This window comes from Vulpes vulpes, chromosome 1, assembly GCF_048418805.1.
Source record: "Vulpes vulpes isolate BD-2025 chromosome 1, VulVul3, whole genome shotgun sequence".
Lineage (NCBI taxonomy): Eukaryota > Metazoa > Chordata > Mammalia > Carnivora > Canidae > Vulpes > Vulpes vulpes.
This window is the reverse complement of record NC_132780.1, coordinates 193,276,115-193,295,886: the sequence shown is the minus strand read 5'-3', so window position 1 is coordinate 193,295,886 and position 19,772 is coordinate 193,276,115. Positions and strand designations below refer to the sequence as shown.

General features: G+C 37.0%; 1 protein-coding gene across 3 annotated transcripts in view; it reads right to left on the bottom strand.

Annotated features, from left to right (window-relative positions):
• The window catches only part of SOBP (sine oculis binding protein homolog), a 162,035-nt gene that overhangs the window by 133,220 nt on the left and 9,043 nt on the right, over window positions 1–19,772 (bottom strand). For all 3 annotated transcript variants that reach the window (XM_072738294.1, XM_072738276.1, XM_072738284.1), the window contains exons 2-3: window positions 14,912–15,050; window positions 12,666–12,851 (exon numbers count right to left, since the gene is read on the bottom strand). In XM_072738294.1, the coding sequence (XP_072594395.1) occupies window positions 12,666–12,851; window positions 14,912–15,050 (325 nt within the window). The remainder of the gene's footprint in view (window positions 1–12,665; window positions 12,852–14,911; window positions 15,051–19,772) is intronic.

The following is a 19,772-nucleotide window of genomic DNA, read 5'->3' as shown; positions in this document are numbered from 1 at the left end:
AAAGGATTTACATGATGCCCATGCTGAATGTCAGAGAAGCCCCACAGCAAGTAGCAACAGACATATGCCGTAAGCGTCAGGCAAGGCCTTTTCAGAATGCACATGGCTAAGCTGTCAAAGTGCCACAGCAATCGCTGGATTAAGAGGTGGGGCCAAGGGGATCCAGAGAGGTGCACAAGAGGTGTCCCATACATACAGCTGTCACCACTATAGAGCCTGCTTTCTCAACCATGGCACAATTAATTCAGCCAGATAAATTCCTTGTTGTGGGGCTGTCCCATGCATTGTAGGATGGTTAGCAGCATGGCTGGCCTCTACTCCTTGTATTCCAGTAACTTGCTTTCTCTACCAGTTGTGGCAACCAAAATATCTCCAGATATTGCCAAATGTCCCGTGGGAGGCAAAGCAACCACTGGTGTAAAGTATTGAATATCCTACTTCTGTCACTTCCCCAGTACCCCTTCATTTCTCTCTACTTACATCATATCAAAAGCTGCTCTCAAGTAGGCCTCTATGAGAGATATTTATGTCTTACACCTGTAACTTAACTTGCAGGTCTCACTGTGATATAGTTCACATAGACAGATAATGCCTTAATAATAAAGAATGATGAGATTTTAAATAGTTTATTTAAATAGCTGATTCTGAATAGTCTATGAACAGATTAGATATAGAGGGGAGAGGAAATGCTAAAATTATATTCTAGGGCTTTTTTGTTTAAATCAGGAGGAGTTAAAATTTAATTTTTTTTTTTTTTCAAAATCTAGGTCTCCAAGTCAAGGGCCCAATATTTTTTGAGACAAGGATTTTTTCCACTCAATAATGCACATAGATGATATACATTCAATTTCACGTTCAACTTCAAGATTCATACTCACCCATCCAAGCCCACCCAAGGAATACCAAGAAACCATGTTAATTACTGTTGATGATGATTTGGATTGTTTCCAGTTTTTACCTACTACGAATAAATGCTACTATGAAGATTCTTCTCTATGTCTTTCACTCATGCATATATATATATTTATGCTGAGAATATATCTAGGATGGAATTACTGGATAATAGGATATGTGTATGCTCAGCATTAATAAATATTGTCAATCAGCTTTCAAGAGTGGTTATACCAATTTATACCATCACCAGCAATGCTTGAGAGTTCCAGTTGCTCCATATCCTCCCCAATACTTGGTATTGTCAGACTTTTTCATTTTAGTCACTGTAATGTTTGTGTGCTGGCATTTCACGATGCTTTTACATTTTATTTCCCTAATGACTAATGAGATTGAACAACTTTTCATGTGTTTATAGGCCACTAGGTTATTTTCTTTGGTGAAGTGTCTGTTTATATTTTTTGCCCAATTTTCTATTAGGCTTTTTTCTTTTTTCTTTATAGAGGTTCTTTATATATTATGAATACCAGTCTTCTGGGGGACGTGGATTACAAACATCAGCCTAATCAGTGATTTACCTTTCATTCTTTTGAAAGATATTTTTTTAAAGATTTTTTTATTTATTATTCTAGAGAGACATAAAGAGAGTACAGGAAGAGGGGGAGAGAGAGAGGGAGGAGAGTCCTAAGTGGACTCCATGCTAAGCACAGAGCCTGATGCAGGGCTTCATCTCTCTGAGTTGAAACCCTGAGATCACGACCTGAGCTGAAATCAAGCCAGGGGCTTACCCAACCGCACCATCCAGGTGCCCCCATTGAAAGATGTTTTTTAAACAACAGAAATTCTTACCTTTAATAAAATCTATTTAATCGATCTTTTTCTCTATGGTTAGTGCTTTTTAGTATATAGTTTAAGAAATACTAGCCTACTCAAAACATAAATACATTTTCCCAGGCTTTCTTTTATAAATTCTATAAACCCTATTGTTCTGACATGTTTTGATGGACAATCCAGCTAGAACTTGTTTTTGTGAATGGTGTGAAGTAAATAATCAATATACTTTTCTTTTCCACATTTACTGACAAAACTATCCTTTCCTCACTGCCCTACTTTGTTATCTTTGTTGTTATAGACTGAATGTTTATCTTTCCAAAATTAATATTGAAGTCCTAACTCCTAATGTGGTATTATCTGGAGACAGAGCTTTTTAAAATTAATTAGTGTTAGATGAGGTCATGAGCTAGTGTCTTGATGGGATGTTTGATGGAACTAAAATCCTTCTGAGAAGAGATGGCAGAGAGTTTGCTATCTCTCTGCCACATGAGAACACACAGAGAAGGTAATCGTCCACAACCCACAGATAGGTCTCACCAGATACCAAGCCTGATGATGTTGATATTGGACTTGCATTCTCCAGAACTGTGAGAAAACAAATTTTGGTTGTTTAAGCCATGGTATTTGGTTATGGTAGCCCAAGCTGATGAATATATTTATCATAATCCAGAATCTGTTTATATTTGTTTCTGAACTCCGCTTCAATGATTTATATGTATATCTTTTTATCATTATTTCATTGTCTTTTTATAATACAACAGAAATCATTTATTATTGCTCATGGGTTCTGTGAGTCAGATACTCGGGAGTAGTTTAGAGCAGTTCTGGCTCAGATCATCTCATGAGGTTACAGCCAAAATGTCTCTTGGGGCGGCAATCATCTTGAGTTGGGCTGGGGGACCCACTTCTAAGGTGGCTCAACCACACGGCTGGCAAGCTGGTGCTGGCTGTTGGTGGGAGGCCCTATTCCTGTCCACATGAGTCCCTTCATAGGGCTGCTTGAGTTTCTTCATGCTCCTTCAAGATGGAACAATCTGAGAGAACTGGGCAAAAACTGCAATAACTTTTTATGACAGTCTCACACAAGTCAGTCACACAAACCAGCCCTGATTCAATGTAGGAAAAAACTACCAGGAGACCAGGGCCATTTTGGAAGCTGGCTTCTATAATTTCATTTATCTGAAGTCCTAAAATAGGCAGTAATAAACTATATTGCTAATGGGGAGCATCCTTGGGTGTTGAAACTATAGAAAAAAATAAGGCAATGATTACCACAAAAGTGATTACCTCTTGAATGGAAGTCGTGAGTGGACAAGGATCATTATTTGTGAAAAAATACACTTATATTTTATGCGTTTTTCCAAAAGGTAATGTATTTCATAATTGCAGGAAGAGGTCCTTTAAAGAAAATTAAGCCAAAAGAGAATTGACATGAGAAACACAAAGTGTTCTTTTCTCTCTTATGCCTCAAACATAGATCTAGCTTATTTAAAGTATGTTCAAAAGAAGAATAATAGCAATAGTAGAATTAACACTAATAATATAAAATTATCTAATTATTAATTAATTATTCTAGTCTTACAATAACTGTTGAGATTTGGTAGTAGAAGTCTTCCCTTTTTTTTCTTCAAGATTTTCCTGGTTATTCTTGCCCCTTTGCATTTCCATGTAAATTAAAGATGCTGCTTTTAAATTTCCACAAAATTTTATGCTGGGATTTTTATCAGAATTGAATATATAATCAATTTAGGAAGAATTTGCATTTTTAAGAATATTTAGTCTGCAATCCATAAACATGGTGTGTCCCTCCACTGATTTAGGTCTTCTGTTATCCCTCTCAGCAATATTTATAGTTACCTATATAACAATCTTGCATATATTTTGTTGGATTTTTTCCTCTGGGTATTTGATGACTTGATGCTATTTTAAATAATATTTTTAAGGCTTTTAAATATATTTATGACTAGTATATAGAGATATAATGGATTTGGGGGTATTGCCTATGTTTAGAGACCTTGATAAATGTACTCATTAATTATAACAGTTCACCTGTACATTGATGGAGAAGGGGTGGTTATAAACAAAATGCCATTTCTACATTTCAAACCTTTTACTTTTTGTTGCCTTTTCTTGCCTTATTACATTGCCTATGAATTCTAGTACAAAATTAAATAGAAGTGGTGACAGTGGTCATCTTTATCTCATTCCTGATCTCAAGGTAAGCTTTCAGTATTTCACAATTAAGTACAATGTTTGCTGTAGATTCTTTGTGGATAGTTTTTGTCATATTAAGGAAACGCCATTCTGTTCCTATTTTGCCAAGAGTTTGTATTATTGTATTAAATTTTATCAAATTATGTTTCTGCATCTATTGAGAATATAGTATGAGGTTTTATTTTATTCTGTTAGTGTGGTTAATTATATTGAATAATTTTTTAAACTTAAATCAACCTTGCATTCCTAGAAAAAAAATCCAAATTAGACATCATATATTATCCTTTTGTATACATCACTGGATTTTGTTTGGTATGATTTTTTTGAGGCTTTTTAATAAGTGTTCATGATGAACAGAAGTTTTCCATTTTAATGTAACTCAATCACATTAAATTATCATTTTCTTTACTTCTAATTCCCTTGTCATGTCATGGGATCAAAGTCATGCTGGGATCATAAAATGAGTGAAAGTGTTTATTTTTATTTTTATTTTTATTTTTTCTATTCTGTATTAGAGTTTCTCTATGTTTAGTTTTATTTTTTCCTTAAATTTTTGGTAGAACCTGCCAATGAAGCTATCACTGTCTAGAATATTCTTTGTAGAAAGGATTATATCCTTTCTTTGTAGAAAGAATTTATTTAATTTCTTTTTTAAAAGATCTTATTTATTTATTGAGAGACAGCACATGAGCAGGGGGAGGAGGAGGAAAGGGAGAGAGAATCTCAAGCAGGCTCCACACTGTGCGCAGAGCCCAGTGTGGGTCTTGAGCTCAGGCCCCTGAGATGGTGACCTAAGCCAAAATCAAGAGTCAGAGTCAACCAACTCAGCCACCCAGGCACTTGTTTAATTACTTTAATAGAGGTAGCACTACTCAAGTTTTCTATTTCTTCTTGTGCCTGTTTTGATAAATTAAATTGAACATAATGTGACTTCTCTTTTGCAGAAATTCTGAGAATTACTTCCAGTGATCATTACTTATGTGTAACATCAAAATTACTAGGTCTAATGACATATGGGTGATCTAGTCTTTTTATTTACTCACATTTCACATTATTTTCTACCAGTTTTTCTACTTAAATCTATTATTTCAAGTCACTCTTCCAGAGTAAAAAATTAACAATCACTGATAGTTGTCTAAGTGGCATAAATTTTCCATGAGACTTTTGGCTGCCATAATTACACATATAAGTGAGTCTTCTTTAAATATGTTCAATCAACTAACAAGTACATATTATGGCATATTAAAATAGACTCTCAAATCACAAAATCAGGTGGTAAATTCACTATACAAGTCACAAAATCAAGACTTTATAAATGTAGAGTAATTACAGATTACCTAAACTAATTACATCATTATTAAGACAAGGAAACTGAGGCACAGAGAAGCAAAGTGACTTGTTTACATGGCCAGTAAATAGCAAAGCTGGCATTAACAACTCAGGTTTCCTGATTCTTGCTCTGTTAATGTTTCTACCACATCATGCTACCATTCAAACCACACATTTGAGGGGTGCCTTGGTGGCTCAGTTGGTGAAGCATCTGACTCTTGATTTTAGCTCAGGTCATGATCTCAGGGTCACCAGATCAAGGCCCACATTGGGCTCTACACTCAGTGGGGAGTCTGCTTGAGATCCATTCTCTCCCTCTCCCTCTGCTCCTTCCACCAAATAAATAAATCTTTAAAAACACACACACATTTGATTTGGCATTAAGAATGCTTGAACATACACAGTAGAATATTACTCAGCCATAAAAAAGAATGAAATATTGCCATTCACAACGTGAGGGAATCACGCTAAGTGCAATAAGTCAGATAGAGTAAGATAAATACCAAATTATTTCACTTACATGTGGAATCTAAAAAAAAAAAAAAAAATGAACAAACAACCGCAAAAAAAAAACAGACTCAAAAAGATAGAGAACAAACTGGTAGTTGCCAGAGGGGAGGGAAAGTAGGTGATGGACAAAATAGGTGAAGGGGATTAATAGGTACAAACTTCTAGTTATAAAATAAATCAGTGTGGGGATGAGAAGTACAACACTGGGACTACAGTCAATAATACTGTAATAATTTTGTGTGGTGACAGATGGTTACTACAAAAAAAAAAAAAGAATGACTGAACATACTGAAATGTGACTCTCACCTTTTCAAGAACCCTCAATTTTACAAAGAAAGTTAAAACAGGACCCATATCATAGTAGGTAATATTTTTAGACTTCATTTTGTATCTTTTGTGAATCATCTTGAATTCCAAACGGCTATCTTCTGGCCTATGTTGTTTTAGATGCCATTTCTCTTCAACTGTGTAAATATAACAGTTCCTGACTATCTCCCTATGGACCTTCTGCTACTCTACGACCCTTATACTGCCATCATGCACCCTTCAAATGCTGCTAAAATTCCTTCCAAAGTCAAAGTGGAATGATGTGTTGATTATACCGAGGACACTGTAAGTTCCTGGTGGCCAGGGATGATGATATATATATTTGCATTACCTAGCATAATGTGAAGAACATTCAGTAAACACATAGTTGACTGACACAGGTTTTTGGGTAATCCAGTGGCTATGAATAGGGGTTAAGGAGACATGCCTAAGTTCAAATGTGACTCCTATCACTCATTACCTGTGTGACCTCAGGCAAGTTGCTCTGGGTCTCAGTTTCCTCATCTGTAAAACAAGGTTAATAATAGCATCCACACAGAGCTGTTCTGAAAATTAAATGAGATAATAATCTATTAGCACAATGTCTGGCCCATAATAAGTGCTCAAGAAATAATAGCTATGATGAGATTATATCATTACTATTATTAACTATTCCTATTCCTGCCATTCACCATAATTCCTCCTGTCCTTGTTCTAAGTGAATTGGAAAATTCTGCAAATCTGAGGGTTCGGTTAACATCTTTTTTTTTTTTTTTTTTGAGAAATGTATCTGCTGCATAAATAGTAAATCATCCAAATCCCATTAACTCTAGGTAATTTTATTTAATAATCATATTTTAAAAGTTGGACAAATAAATAAATGGCAGAGCAATTTTGATTAAATCCTGTTTTCTCAGTGGCTATTTGGAATACATCATTCATATGCAAGCCCCAAGAATATTGAATAACAGATAAAATAAATAATGATCATAATGCAAACCACATTCTGATTCCCACTTCCCTGCAAGTGCAACTCCATGTAAGAATTATAAGAGCCAAAAAGTAACATGCTTATTAACTATGGGTTGCTCTGCTATATACATAGGGCTTAGCAGATCACGTGAATGTTTCCATATTCTCAGTTAAGCTAATGGTTCCTTGGAGCCCAGTTCTTATAACCCCCTAAGAATTTTAAGATTTGCCTGAAAAAATATATCATATTTCCATGACTATGACTGAACACAAATTTGGAAAGCTCACTCAAAGCAAACCATCCTGGAAGACAGGAAATGGTCATTGTTTTCAAAGAAAGTCAAGACGTTCCTGCACACAGGGAATCAAGCTCTTATGAGCTTGATCTCCTTTCCCTCCACAAAAACCTGTGTATGCTGTGGGGACAGACCCTAGCTTTCACCTTGGGTAGTGGGGAATAAAAATAAGGCCACTTACCGCTTGAGGTTAAAAACAACAACAACAACAACAACAACAACAAAAAACCATTTTATTCAAAAATGCCACATAAATGCATCCAGAGAAATGTATTCCCTCCTTTTTGTATATTTAATTTCATTTTAGAGTATTCAGCGATTTAGAGGGATTCTGGACCTGTAATAGGCAAGTTGCAAGCCTCTGAAAGGCTAATAAGAAGACTCATTTAAAATGTCATTTCCTAGATACACAGTGTTTTCTGCAGCCAGGCTCCGTGCAACTTTCACTAGGAAAAGTTGCTGCATTTCATCTTTTCCTCATGAACAAAAATAATTACACCAATAGTTTCATTGATTTTTTTTTTTTAATTCTTGGGAGCAAACTGTCATGCAGCCAGTTGGAGACTAGGAGATAAAAATCCTGGCTCAAGTCCTAACTGGCTACTTTAACCAGAAGGAGAGACAAGGGTAGGGAGAAGCAAGCCTGCGCAACCACTGCAGAGGTCTGGTCAGTGAGGCTTAGTGCTATTCCATTTGTAAAGCAGTGAAGACCAATATAAAGTCTTTGTTTAAAAAAAAAATCTGTATTTAAAATCCATTTTGAATGGCTTTCCTTCCATAGGCAAACTAGCGGAGGAGCAGGGTAGGCACAAGTATTTTGATGGAGGCTCACTACGGCATGGCCTTTACGATCCACGCTGGAAGTCCTTGACTAGCACAACCCTCTCTGAATGAAGTCCTGAAGGGCTGAACCTATATCAAAATCTCTAATGTAAGAAGAGTTACAGCAAGGTTACAATATAAGTAACCTGAGTTATCTTTCAAAACTCTTGCTGATATATATTCTGCTACTTCAGACTATGCTCATGCTGTGATTTTTTTTTAAATTAGCCAAGAAGAAGGCTTTCCTATTCATTCAAACTAAAAGGATAAAGGAATGTTTGCATAAAAAGGAAAAGTTGGTCAGTACTTTCTATTATTTTCTTATTCTTTTCACATTTTTTTTAATGGTGGCTCTATCTGGCAAAGCTTTATTCTGTCCACTTCCTGGTCTGCAGAAAAGTCTGCTAGTCTTGTTTAAAGATCATGGTGATTCCCTTCACTGCTTGGAGGAAAAAAAAAAAAGGCAAAATCAGGGTTATTATCCCGTGTTTATAACAAGTCTATTACCATAGTAACGACTGTGATGTCACAAACCCTACACCAAGGGCCAAATTCTGTCTCTGATGGGGGAAGGGCAGCTTAGCCTTGGAGAGCAGACAAAATTGTGCACAAATATGTGTGGCCAGAGCAGGAACAATGCTTGTGGTAATCACCAAAGCACAGGGAGCTCCCCTTCTCTGAAGAAAAAGGGGGGAGCGGAACAGAAAAGCAATTCCCCAGGCCCAGAAATAAGCTACACCCACACTTCTGTATGCAGCTGTGCAAAAGGAGAGCAGAAATCCAAGCAAGTGTGGTGTCACCATGTTCCCAATCACAAGTATTCCACTGGGCCCACTGGCTGCCAAACGTGGATGGGATCCAGTGGTGAGCCCGCCCAAGCACATGAAACATACTCTGGAACTAGTGCCCAACCAGATGGAGCGCTCTGGAACCTCAGAGGAGAAGCAACTTGCCTTATTATGGCACACACTTTAAAACCAGGCTGGGGTTTTATTCCTACTAGGTCATCCCAGTTCACAGAACCATAGATTCTCAGGTTCAGAAAACTCATCAAGTCTCCCAAAAGATGTGGACTTTAAAAAATTAACCTTTTACAGGAACACGTTGTATATCCCCTGTCACTGGGGAATCTGAAGTAGCAGACTAATAAGGGCTCTTCCGATATAGTCTAAGGAAATTTTGTAAAAATATGCTGGAAAACCAACTTCATATTAAAAAGAATATTGAATCAGGAGTCAGGTACTCATATTGGCTCAAGTACTTAGAAGTCATCTGACCTTGAGAAAGCCATTTAACCTATCTGACCTTCTGTTTTTTCATCTAACCATATCTGGACATGCTATTTCCCAGGGTCATTGTGAAGATCCAATCAAATAAAATAAAGAATGTGAATGCACTTCATAAACTATGAAGGATTTAATACAAACATAAGGTATTATTATTGGCATTGTCACATAGCCAGTTTACAGTAGAACTGGAATAACTTAAATGCTAACAGTTATTTTCTTTCCAGGAATTCAAAGATACATATGATCCCCCATTTTCCCCACCTCAAGAGGTAGACAGTTGTATGATACAATCAGTTCTAAATTATTCAGGGGCTAAGTATCGAGGGGCCTTTTACTTCTAGCCATTGTATCATTTACTAGTTTCCCTCAAGAATGCCATGTTAACGTACTCATAGCTATAAAATTGACAGATAATGTGCCTCAACTCAGTTACCCAGAATAACAACTCTGGTAAAAGTTTTAACAAAAGGAGGAATTGAAATGATTAATTAGATGAAAGTTTTGGGGTAATCTATGGGCCCCTCGTTCATGGGTAATTACTCACACCACTGTCAGTAAAGCTACAGTCAAACTCTGACAGGTTAGGACTAACCCTGCCAAGATGCTAGCATTTTCTCAGTGAACAACGAAGTGGCCCCTACTGTCTTATGTATGTGCAGTAGGAATTTGAATTATCAGTCATTCATTCAATTTTCAACAAATGTTATTGGAGCACCTACCTTGTGCACAAAGTCTGCACATACCCTGAAGACCTCACTCTCTTCCTGACCATGTTGCTGTCCCTAATGATATTACACAGAGCACCTTGGCAAAGCTCATGGCCTGACTCTCAGAAACTCTATGCAACTTCCTAGTATCATGCGACCTTTGCCAATCTTACCCTAGTGCAAAAATCAGCAACGTAGGGTCCTGGGGCCAAACCGTCCCTGCTGCCTTTTTTGTAAATGAAGTTTTATTAGAACATAGCCACACCCATTTGTTTATGTATTATCTATGGCTGCTTTCCTGTGACAACAGCAGCGTTCAGTAGTTCTGATGGAGACAGCACAGCCCAAAAGCCTAAACTACTACCTGGCCCTTTTTAGGAAAAGTTCACAGACTCCTACATTAATTAATATGACTAAATCAAAATTCATCTCTCCTGTGTTTCTGCTTAGGGATTAATGGAGAAAACTTTCTGAAATTGGAGATCCTTTCTGTATCTTTGTCTTGTCATACAGAACCTTGGAGAAGCATAAAGTCAAAGTCTAGAGCAGATACAGAAAATTAAACATGTCCTTCCCTACATTTTGTTTTCAACAGATGAGTGCTTTGGAGTTCCATGAAGACAGCATAAAACCACTGGTGTTCGGTTACTCTGGCTTCTAATTCCTCCAAGTTCCTATGTCTAAGACTTCCAAGGCTCAATTTTTGGCCTGTATTCCTTTGCATATTTATTTCCTGATCTGATGTGGAATTAGAGTTAAATGGGAGCTGTGTGCTTGAATTCCACGTGGCTGGCTCAGCAGGAAACTCCAGGGCAGGTTTTTTGGCATGCCAAACTCATGTTAGCCTCAGCTATGCTAATTTCTAAAGCTGTTTGCTTTGCTCAAATAAATCTTAGAGGAGAATTTGCATTTGGATGCACACCTTTTTATGCACAAATTATGTGCATGATAATTCTAGGGCATACTAAGGACTGGAAAAAAAAATGAGGCATGGTGTTTACTGAATGGCTTTAGTGTGGGAGGCACTAAGCTAGGTGCTTTACATATATTTTCTCATCTCATGGCCACAGCATTCCCATAAGATGGAATTGTGATCCCTTTTACAGATGGAGAAACTGAGAAGAGAGCTTATATAACGTGTCCATGTTCACAGCACTTTGTAAGTGACAAAGCCTAGATTTGAGCCCACCTAAATCTGTCTAAATCTGAAGCCAATGTTATTTCCACTTAGACTTACTACCTTAACAATCCCCTTTATCATCTCCACTCACCCAAGCCACTGGACACATATTAGAGTATGAACCCTACATTTACAAAATTAGTCACCTTCCTCTTCCCAGTGGCCTATGCAAAGTATGTCTATGGCCCTTGGAAGATACATCTGGGTCCCTCTGCATCACAAGACAATCAACCAAAGGAGAACAGGGGCATTAAAAAGGCAAACTTTATGTGATACACAAATTGTATTAGTAATTAGCAGACAAACATAATTTCAAGTGATTTTGATGGTAAATGGATTTTAACGACATATCTGAGGACCTCAAGACAAAAGGATGCTTGTACTACTAAAATGTAGTAGGCTGAGCAAGAGAATGTACCCATACTATGAAGAAAAATGTTAGTAACACTTAAGATATGGTGTAAATATATCTATAGCATAAGCCCAGGAATTGACATCTACAAATAACTTCGCTGGTTATGGAAACATAACCACACACCTACCTCCCCTCACCAAAAATAGAAACATTCCCTTTGGTAAGTTATAGTAAGTATTGCCATCAAAACTCACTGTTAATCATTGTTCAACTCAACATACAGAAAAATAACCAGTGTAGCAATGAAGCATTCTAGCATAATTCCAACACTTCATAGCAAGCCAGGTACAATATTATTGAACTTCTTTCTCTGTATGGAACACAGCTATACCCTAGCTCACACTATCACATTATGCTCAGCCCACTGCCAACCAGCTTCATACACTGCCATCTGATTTTCTGGACATATTAAAGAACTGATTACATTTGCATGCAAGTGAAATTCAGACATCCATTTTTCTTTAAAGCTCTCAAAGAGAGTTTTCCAGGAATTAGAAAGAACTCTGTGGTAGAGGTGGATAATCTAGATAATTTCTAAGAAGGGCAGCCCGCTCAGGAGACCTGGCCCTCACAACACCACCACACAGTTCAATCTGTTGCCATATAAAATTATTTCATTTTAAAAAAAAATTCTTAACATACGATTTCAGAGAAGGAAAATAACTTTTTTTGTAGGCAGTGGTAGGAAAAATTCATTCAGTTGGAAGTATATTGGAGACTTTGCCTAAGTCTGCCTGACAGAGTAATACTACTTTAAATAACACATGCACTAACATCTCTTGTCTACAAAGTTCCTAAAACAGTCTTTTCCAAAGTTAACTTGAACATTTAATAATTCTTTATAAGATAATTACAACTTTCTACGAATAGTTCTCATTGGAAACCCCAGTAGCAACTTACCTGCTGGTGGCTTTATGAAAGGTGGAGGAATTAAAGGTACAATAATGGGCACATTGCCATGATCCTTGGACCCTGCAGGTGAGTCACTGAGTCCATTTCCTGTGGCAAGCCCTGAATAGCCTGTGCTTATATTGTATGGTGAGATAACACTGTCCTCAGGTAATTTTGGTTTTGGCAAAGAATTTTCTGTAAAAGAAAAAAAAATCACATTCAATATTACAAAAGGACTTGATTTCCTCATGACTACATTTTCTCAAGTAAAATGGCTATGTAACAAAACAAATTTTTCCTTGCAAATCTTAAAACACTTTACCAGAACTCCACAGACCATCCTGGACCTTTCCAGTCTTGTTACCATAAATTTCCAGTGGGCTCCTTTATAATTTGTTCCACTATGATAGCTAACATCTCAATTGTATCATGGTGATGAATCCTAGCACTGTGAAAGCCCATAGAAAATTGAGAGGCAATTAACCTTTTCCGTGTACAAAGTGATATATAGCACAGGCATCACCCTCTGGCTACAAGGCGGCGGGGGCGGGGTGGGGGGGAGCTAAAAGCATGCCTCTCCAGCCCTATAACTAGGTCCCACTGTATTAAAAAGTTTGGTCATAATATAATCAAAAGAACCAATGAGAAAGAAGCAGATTATTAGAAAGAAAACTTCGTTCCACAGGGTAAACTCCTTAAATTAACCCATTAATATCCATTAAATATTAACAAAAATGGAAATAAAGAAAACTTACAATGATAGGAACTTTGTGAATTTTATCCTTGCATGTGAATCACTTAAAAAAAAAATTCAACCATGGAAAACAACTTTTTCCCTCTAGTAGCATATCCTGGCACTCTCTCCATGTTCCCCAGAGGCAAAGATTATTACCTAGACCAAGTATTATACGAGCTATTAGTTTATAGAATATAAACTCATGACTTGCATTTTTCATTTACAATGAAACTGATGATACTATCTCTGTAACATGATGTGTACAATTTCATAGAGGGCTTAACATGAAATTTGTCACGTACGTTCAATTCCACAGGCCTGAAGGACCGCTCATTTACATTTTGTTGCTTGGCATAAAAGAAGGAAAGTCACTATCTTAGAGACTGGGAATAAAATGCACAAGCGGGTAGTTTATGCCAACAGATTTTGAATGCAGTGCAAATACTCATCAAATTGCCAATGACAATGCACAATGAATTTTACCATTTTACTGAAGTTTGCCAAATGGATTGCTTCTTTACAATACTCTTTTTCTTTGACGAACAAACTCTCCAAATTTAGGTTCATAAATTCAGAATCCATATCAACACCCAATGGGTCTAGGCTTCCCTCATGAGATATCTGACACCGCTCTTTGCTGATAGAATCAGTGTTAATTCCACTTTGTCAAGTCTCTAATTTCTACTCTTTAGCTGGACTCTGATGAAAATTCTTATAAAATAATGTAGGATCCAATCATGCACTAGTCCCTTACTCCTCCTACCCTTACCTAAGGCTGGGGGCAGGAGGGACTTCGAACACAAAACAGAAATAGGGCTTTCCTTTAGAATTCCCACCAAAAAAGGAGGAAGGGGGGATTACCAAACTAATCACAATTCTCTTTTACAGTCTAAAAATCCAAACCCAGGGGATCCCTGGGTGGCGCAGCGGTTTGGCGCCTGCCTTTGGCCCAGGGCGCGATCCTGGAGACCCGGAATCGAATCCCATATCAGGCTCCCGGTGCATGGAGCCTGCTTCTCCCTCCGCCTGTGTCTCTGCCTCTCTCTCTCTCTCTCTGTGACTATCATAAATAAATAAAAATTAAAAAAAAAAATTTTTCAAATCTTAAAAAAAATAAAAAAATAAAAAAATAAAAATAAAAATCCAAACTCAGTGTTTCACTTAATAGAATGCACCAGTCCCCAACAACTAATGTGTCAAAGACTCAGGAAACTAGAAGACCTTGGCAAACACTATCCCTTTCTATAAATCTGTGGGTAGGACCGTAACCCCTAAGGTCCCTAGCCCTTGCTAGCTAGCCCTCCCATTGCTGGAAAGAGATTAAGCTGTGTCTATTTTTGTTTTATGTTGTGCTCTTATATTCCGTGGAATTCTGCCTATGGGAAAGCACTACTGGGGATGTACATTTAAATCAACCATTGGCATAATCAACAAAATGAGCCCCAAAGCAACTCAATTCTGGCAGGTTGAGATAGTTAATCCTTCTTTGCATGAACAAAGGGACATTAAATGTCATTACCTTTGAGAACAGAAATGTGCTGGCGGCTCTCTCCATCTGTAGGGTAGCTCCTGAATTCAATATCTTCACCATCTTTCAATTCAACCTTATCATAGCCATACCAGCCAAGGAGTTCATTCATAGTGTTTTCTGCAAAGTTCTGAAAGAGAAGCATAGGCTTCTTTTTTATGTAATCAATAACTATTTGAAAAGAATGCATAAATCGAATTTTTTTTGCACTACCCATTTACTGCCAGACTTGCCCCACCTCCCCTAGAGCCGTGTTCATTTTTCAAATCACGTTCAAAAACTGTAATGCAAAAAAAAAAAAAAAAAAAAAAACTGTAATGCATTTAAATCTCAGGATGACGCATCCAATTATGACAGGTCTTCGACATTTGCAATTTAAAGATAAGAAGAAGAAAAGATATTTGTCAGTTTTGCTTACAAACAGGAAGTCATATTTTAGAACACTGCAAAGTCTATATCCCACACTAGCACAAAAATATTGAAAGGTAAAGCACAAAAGCAGCTAAGAAAATATTTTGAAAATGAAAACAATAGACCTTTTTGTGGTTCCGATTAATCTAAATTAGAATTGCTTTCTGATTCAGGTACTGTTGTTTTAACATGACTCTTATCTCAGATAAAGCAAAATCTCAGCAAATAAATAATTTCTCAGTTGTCAAGGCTACAAGGGTTTCCCTTTTTAATTTTCCCTTTTGCAAGTGTATACTTTAAAAATCAATGCATAATTTGCTTTACAAATTTCACTAGTGACAGATTCTTTCTCCATAAAATCCAAGGTCACTAGGGCACCTGGGTGGCTCAGTGGTTGAGCATCTGCCTTTGGCTCAGGGCATGATCCCTGGGTCCTGGGATCGAGTCCCGCATCAGACTCCTCGCAGGGAGCCTGCTTCTGCCTGGTCTCTGTCTATCTCTTTGTGTCTCTCAAGAACAAATAATTAAAATCTTAAAAAAAAAAAAAAAAATCAGAGGTCACTATGATTGTCTTCTGACAAGTAACATAAAAAGTACCAAATAACTTTAAGGTTAAAAATCAGTCCAGATTTTGGATAATACCTGAAAACACTTTATGAACTATAAATCAATATATAAATGTAAGGTATTATTATTATTGTTGTTGTTATAGATAGCAAACTGTGAAAATAATGGGAATAGTTGGACAGCTTTAAGGCATTAAAATCAGGTGAACTTATCAACTGCTAGATCTGGAAACAGGATCTGAAGCTGTATTAATAATCTTAATGCTTACATGTGCCTCAAAATATCTCTGAGAAATAGAGTAGAGTGGTAGTCACCAGAAGTTCGGGGGTGAGGGAAATGGGGAGATATTAGTCCAAGGGTACAAATTTCCAGTTATTAGATTAACAAGTTTGGAGATAAGAGATACAGCATGATGATTATATATAATAATATTGTATCATATACTAAAATGTTACTAAGACAGTAGATCTTAAATGTTCTCACCACAAAAAAGAAGTGGTAACCGTAACAGGATGGAGGTGGTAGCTAGTGCTATACTGGTAACCATTTTGCAATATATAAATACATCAAATCAACGCATTATACATCAGAAACTTACACAATGTTATGTGTCAATTATATCTTAATAAAGCTGGGGGAAATTTTTAAAAAATAAAAAGAAGGGCCCTATGTTACAGAATATGGGCTTAATAAATATTGATGAATTTATCGTTGTTGTTTTTTTAAAAATCTCTATCTGGCAAGGGATCCTGAGCTTCCTAGACTTCCTAGAAAAATCATATATTCTAACCTTCTCTGTGGCTCAAAGAGCCTTTTCTCATTCTCCCTAGAAGCTGTCATTTCCGAATTACACTGGGATGTATAATTTATATACCTGAAACAAAGCACCCAAGCTAAACCAAGAGCGTGCATGGCCTCAACGTGTGAGTTCCTGTTCTCTTGAATTTCACGACTTTAGATTTCAGCAGGGGTTGCATAAAAAAGAAAAGATATTATACTACCGACTCCACAAAAACAAACCTGGCATTTCAAACCACCCACAGAATGCTAGATTCTTTGCTCAGTGCCCACTTAAGCTCAGAGCTCCAACTGGGTCTATCTGTGACGGTACAGCAATTTAAAAAAATCTAGCCGGATTGATTCAGTGCTCCATCCACAAGGCCAACAGTCAGCCATATCAAGCTTTAGTGAGGCATTTATTCTCTCTGATGGCTGGTCACATCCACATTAAATAGACATTCTTTTCATGAATGCACAAAGATGATATGATCGATATGTATAATAAGCTCAGCAACTTCTGGAATACCACTGAGGAGGACTCAGGTAAATGCTGCTCTACTCAATCAAAAGAGATCCCCTTAATGAGGCGTCAGTCTCCCCTAACACCCGATTTTTTTCACTAAGCTGAGCGCCTGGACCAGAGAATGACAGTCGCTAAGCACACAAATTGAGGCCCTCCATCAGTGGTCTGGCAGCAGAAATCTCCAAGGATAAGGATTACACCTTACATCAAAACACCAATTCCCAACAGCGTTAGAAGCCAAGTTCAAGCCATCCTATTGGTCTATATGCTATTTGCCCCAATCTCCCAGAGAACTGTGCCAACGAGACAGAAAATCTTTTGCATAGTAACTCTTGGCCGCCATATCCAACTCTCTAGACCATTTGTATCAGGGCGCCTCTCTCTCCGGTTCTGTCTAACCTCTGAAGTGACACAAAAGGCTACAGATGCATAATTCATGGAACAACCTTCCAGCCAAGGATATAGATTTGTTTGTTTTAGTCCAGCTGCAAATCCATTCAGCTTTTCAGAACCAATGTCAGGGATGGAATCCAGAAGTTTCAGACAGTAGGGTAAAAACTGAAACCTCAACTGGATTATTAACATCAAATTCAGATTATTGGGGCATCTTAACTGCATCACTTAGTTTATGGTTTGTGCTGAAAACTCAGAGGCTTCATGGAACAATCAATATGAACTTGATCTATTCCATGGTTTTCAAGTTACTATAAATGTCAATGAAAATAAACTCTAAAACATTCCCTTTCTTGTCAGTGAAAATAAAAATAAACACCTTAATAGCTTTGATATATGACTGCAAAAGCAGAAAACAAAAGGCTTATAAACCTGCAAGTCATAAATCTCAAATCTTTCATGAAAGGAGAATAGGAAAAAAAGAGAAGATGAACACAAAAGTTTCCTGTAGCATGAGACATAGACTATTCTGTCTTATACACCACTACTGTATTCAGAAATCGAAGAACCCCAAGGAATAGATAATTTAAGATTTTTAATTGCTAGGTAGAATTTGATGCTAGATATCATATGGGCTCATTATGGTACTAAGCCAAAGGAAATGAAATAGATTTTTGCAGTTATCATCAAGAAACATAACATATTCTAGGAGAAATGAATTTAATGTTTATGACCCATAAGGGTTTTTAAATCCTTCTGGTAGAAAATTCCAGCAGTTGTTCCCCCCCCCTTTTTTTTGTATTATTACCCTTAAAAAAGGAGTTTTCTATTAAAAAAAATTATTCCAGGGCAGCCTGGGTGGCTCAACGGTTTAGCACCTGCCTTCAGCCCAGGGCGTGATCCTGGAGACCCGGGATCAAATCCCACGTCAGGCTCCCCGCATGGAGCCTGCTTCTCCTTCTGCCTATGTCTCTGCCTCTCTCTCTCTCTCTCTCTCTCTCTCTCTCTCCTCTCTCCTCTCTGTGTATTCTCATGAATAAATAAATAAAATCTTTTTAAAAAATTATTTGTTTCCTACAAAAGTTTCTCATGTATGTTATGTTTTTTTAAAGCTGTTAAGAGTTAAACTGCAGAGATTTTAGAGGTAAAGACGGTCAATAATAAGACAAGTTACTGTACCAAGGGAGGTAGTGAAATTTGTTTCCCCCCAAATCTTCACCCAGCAAATGTCTAGAAACGGGGTGGGAAACTGAAGTCCCTTAAGGTCCCTACCATAAGTAAGATTTTGTGAAATCAAAGAACTTCTTACACAAGAAATTAAGTACCTCTTGCAAAGAAAGATCATTATTATCATGACCGTACATCATAACTTTTACTGAACAGTTACTATTTCAAATATTTTATCATTGCTCCCATAAACCATCAAAATTGTGCCAGAAATTTCCATATTCTGGCATCTGAATCGCATTTTGCAGACTGCCTCTCACCCTTGGAAGTGGCACAAAAATTCTCTCTCATACCATGTGGTCCAATTTGGGTTTGGAAAATAGGTCACTATAATTATAATGATAATGTCTAACACTCTTACAGCACTTTACAGTGTTTCCACATCCTTTAACTCTCTTCTTCCTTTCAATAACCCTGTAAGTTGGGTATTTGATTTCCACAATAAACTTCTGGTGAACCTATATGATACCCTCATTTTACAACAGAAAATGAGAGCATCCAGAAGGTAAATGACAGGCATGAGACATCACCAATAAAGTCAGAAGAAAAACACTGATCTTCTGATTCTTGTACCAGTGCTCTTTCTATAATCAATTCCACCAATGTGTCAGCAATTTCAAAGAAACTACATTATTGTGGCGACCAAAGAGTTGCAAAGAAATCATACTACAACAGGATGTCAACCCCACATATAAAGAGCTTTTCCACTAGGGTCTCTATCTACCTATGTTAAAACTTCAGTTTAAAAAAAAAAAAAAAAAACAAAAAAACAAAAAAAAAAAACTTCAGTTTACTTGCTCTTGGATTTGATCACTCGCCTCCATTCTGCTTAATTATTTGTACTGTTGGGGAGGCGATGTTCAAAATTCACTGTTAAAATGTAATCTTCTCATTTTATAATTTTTGAGGCATTGCATCTGATTCTACTGCTTTGTACTTTTACTTAAGATT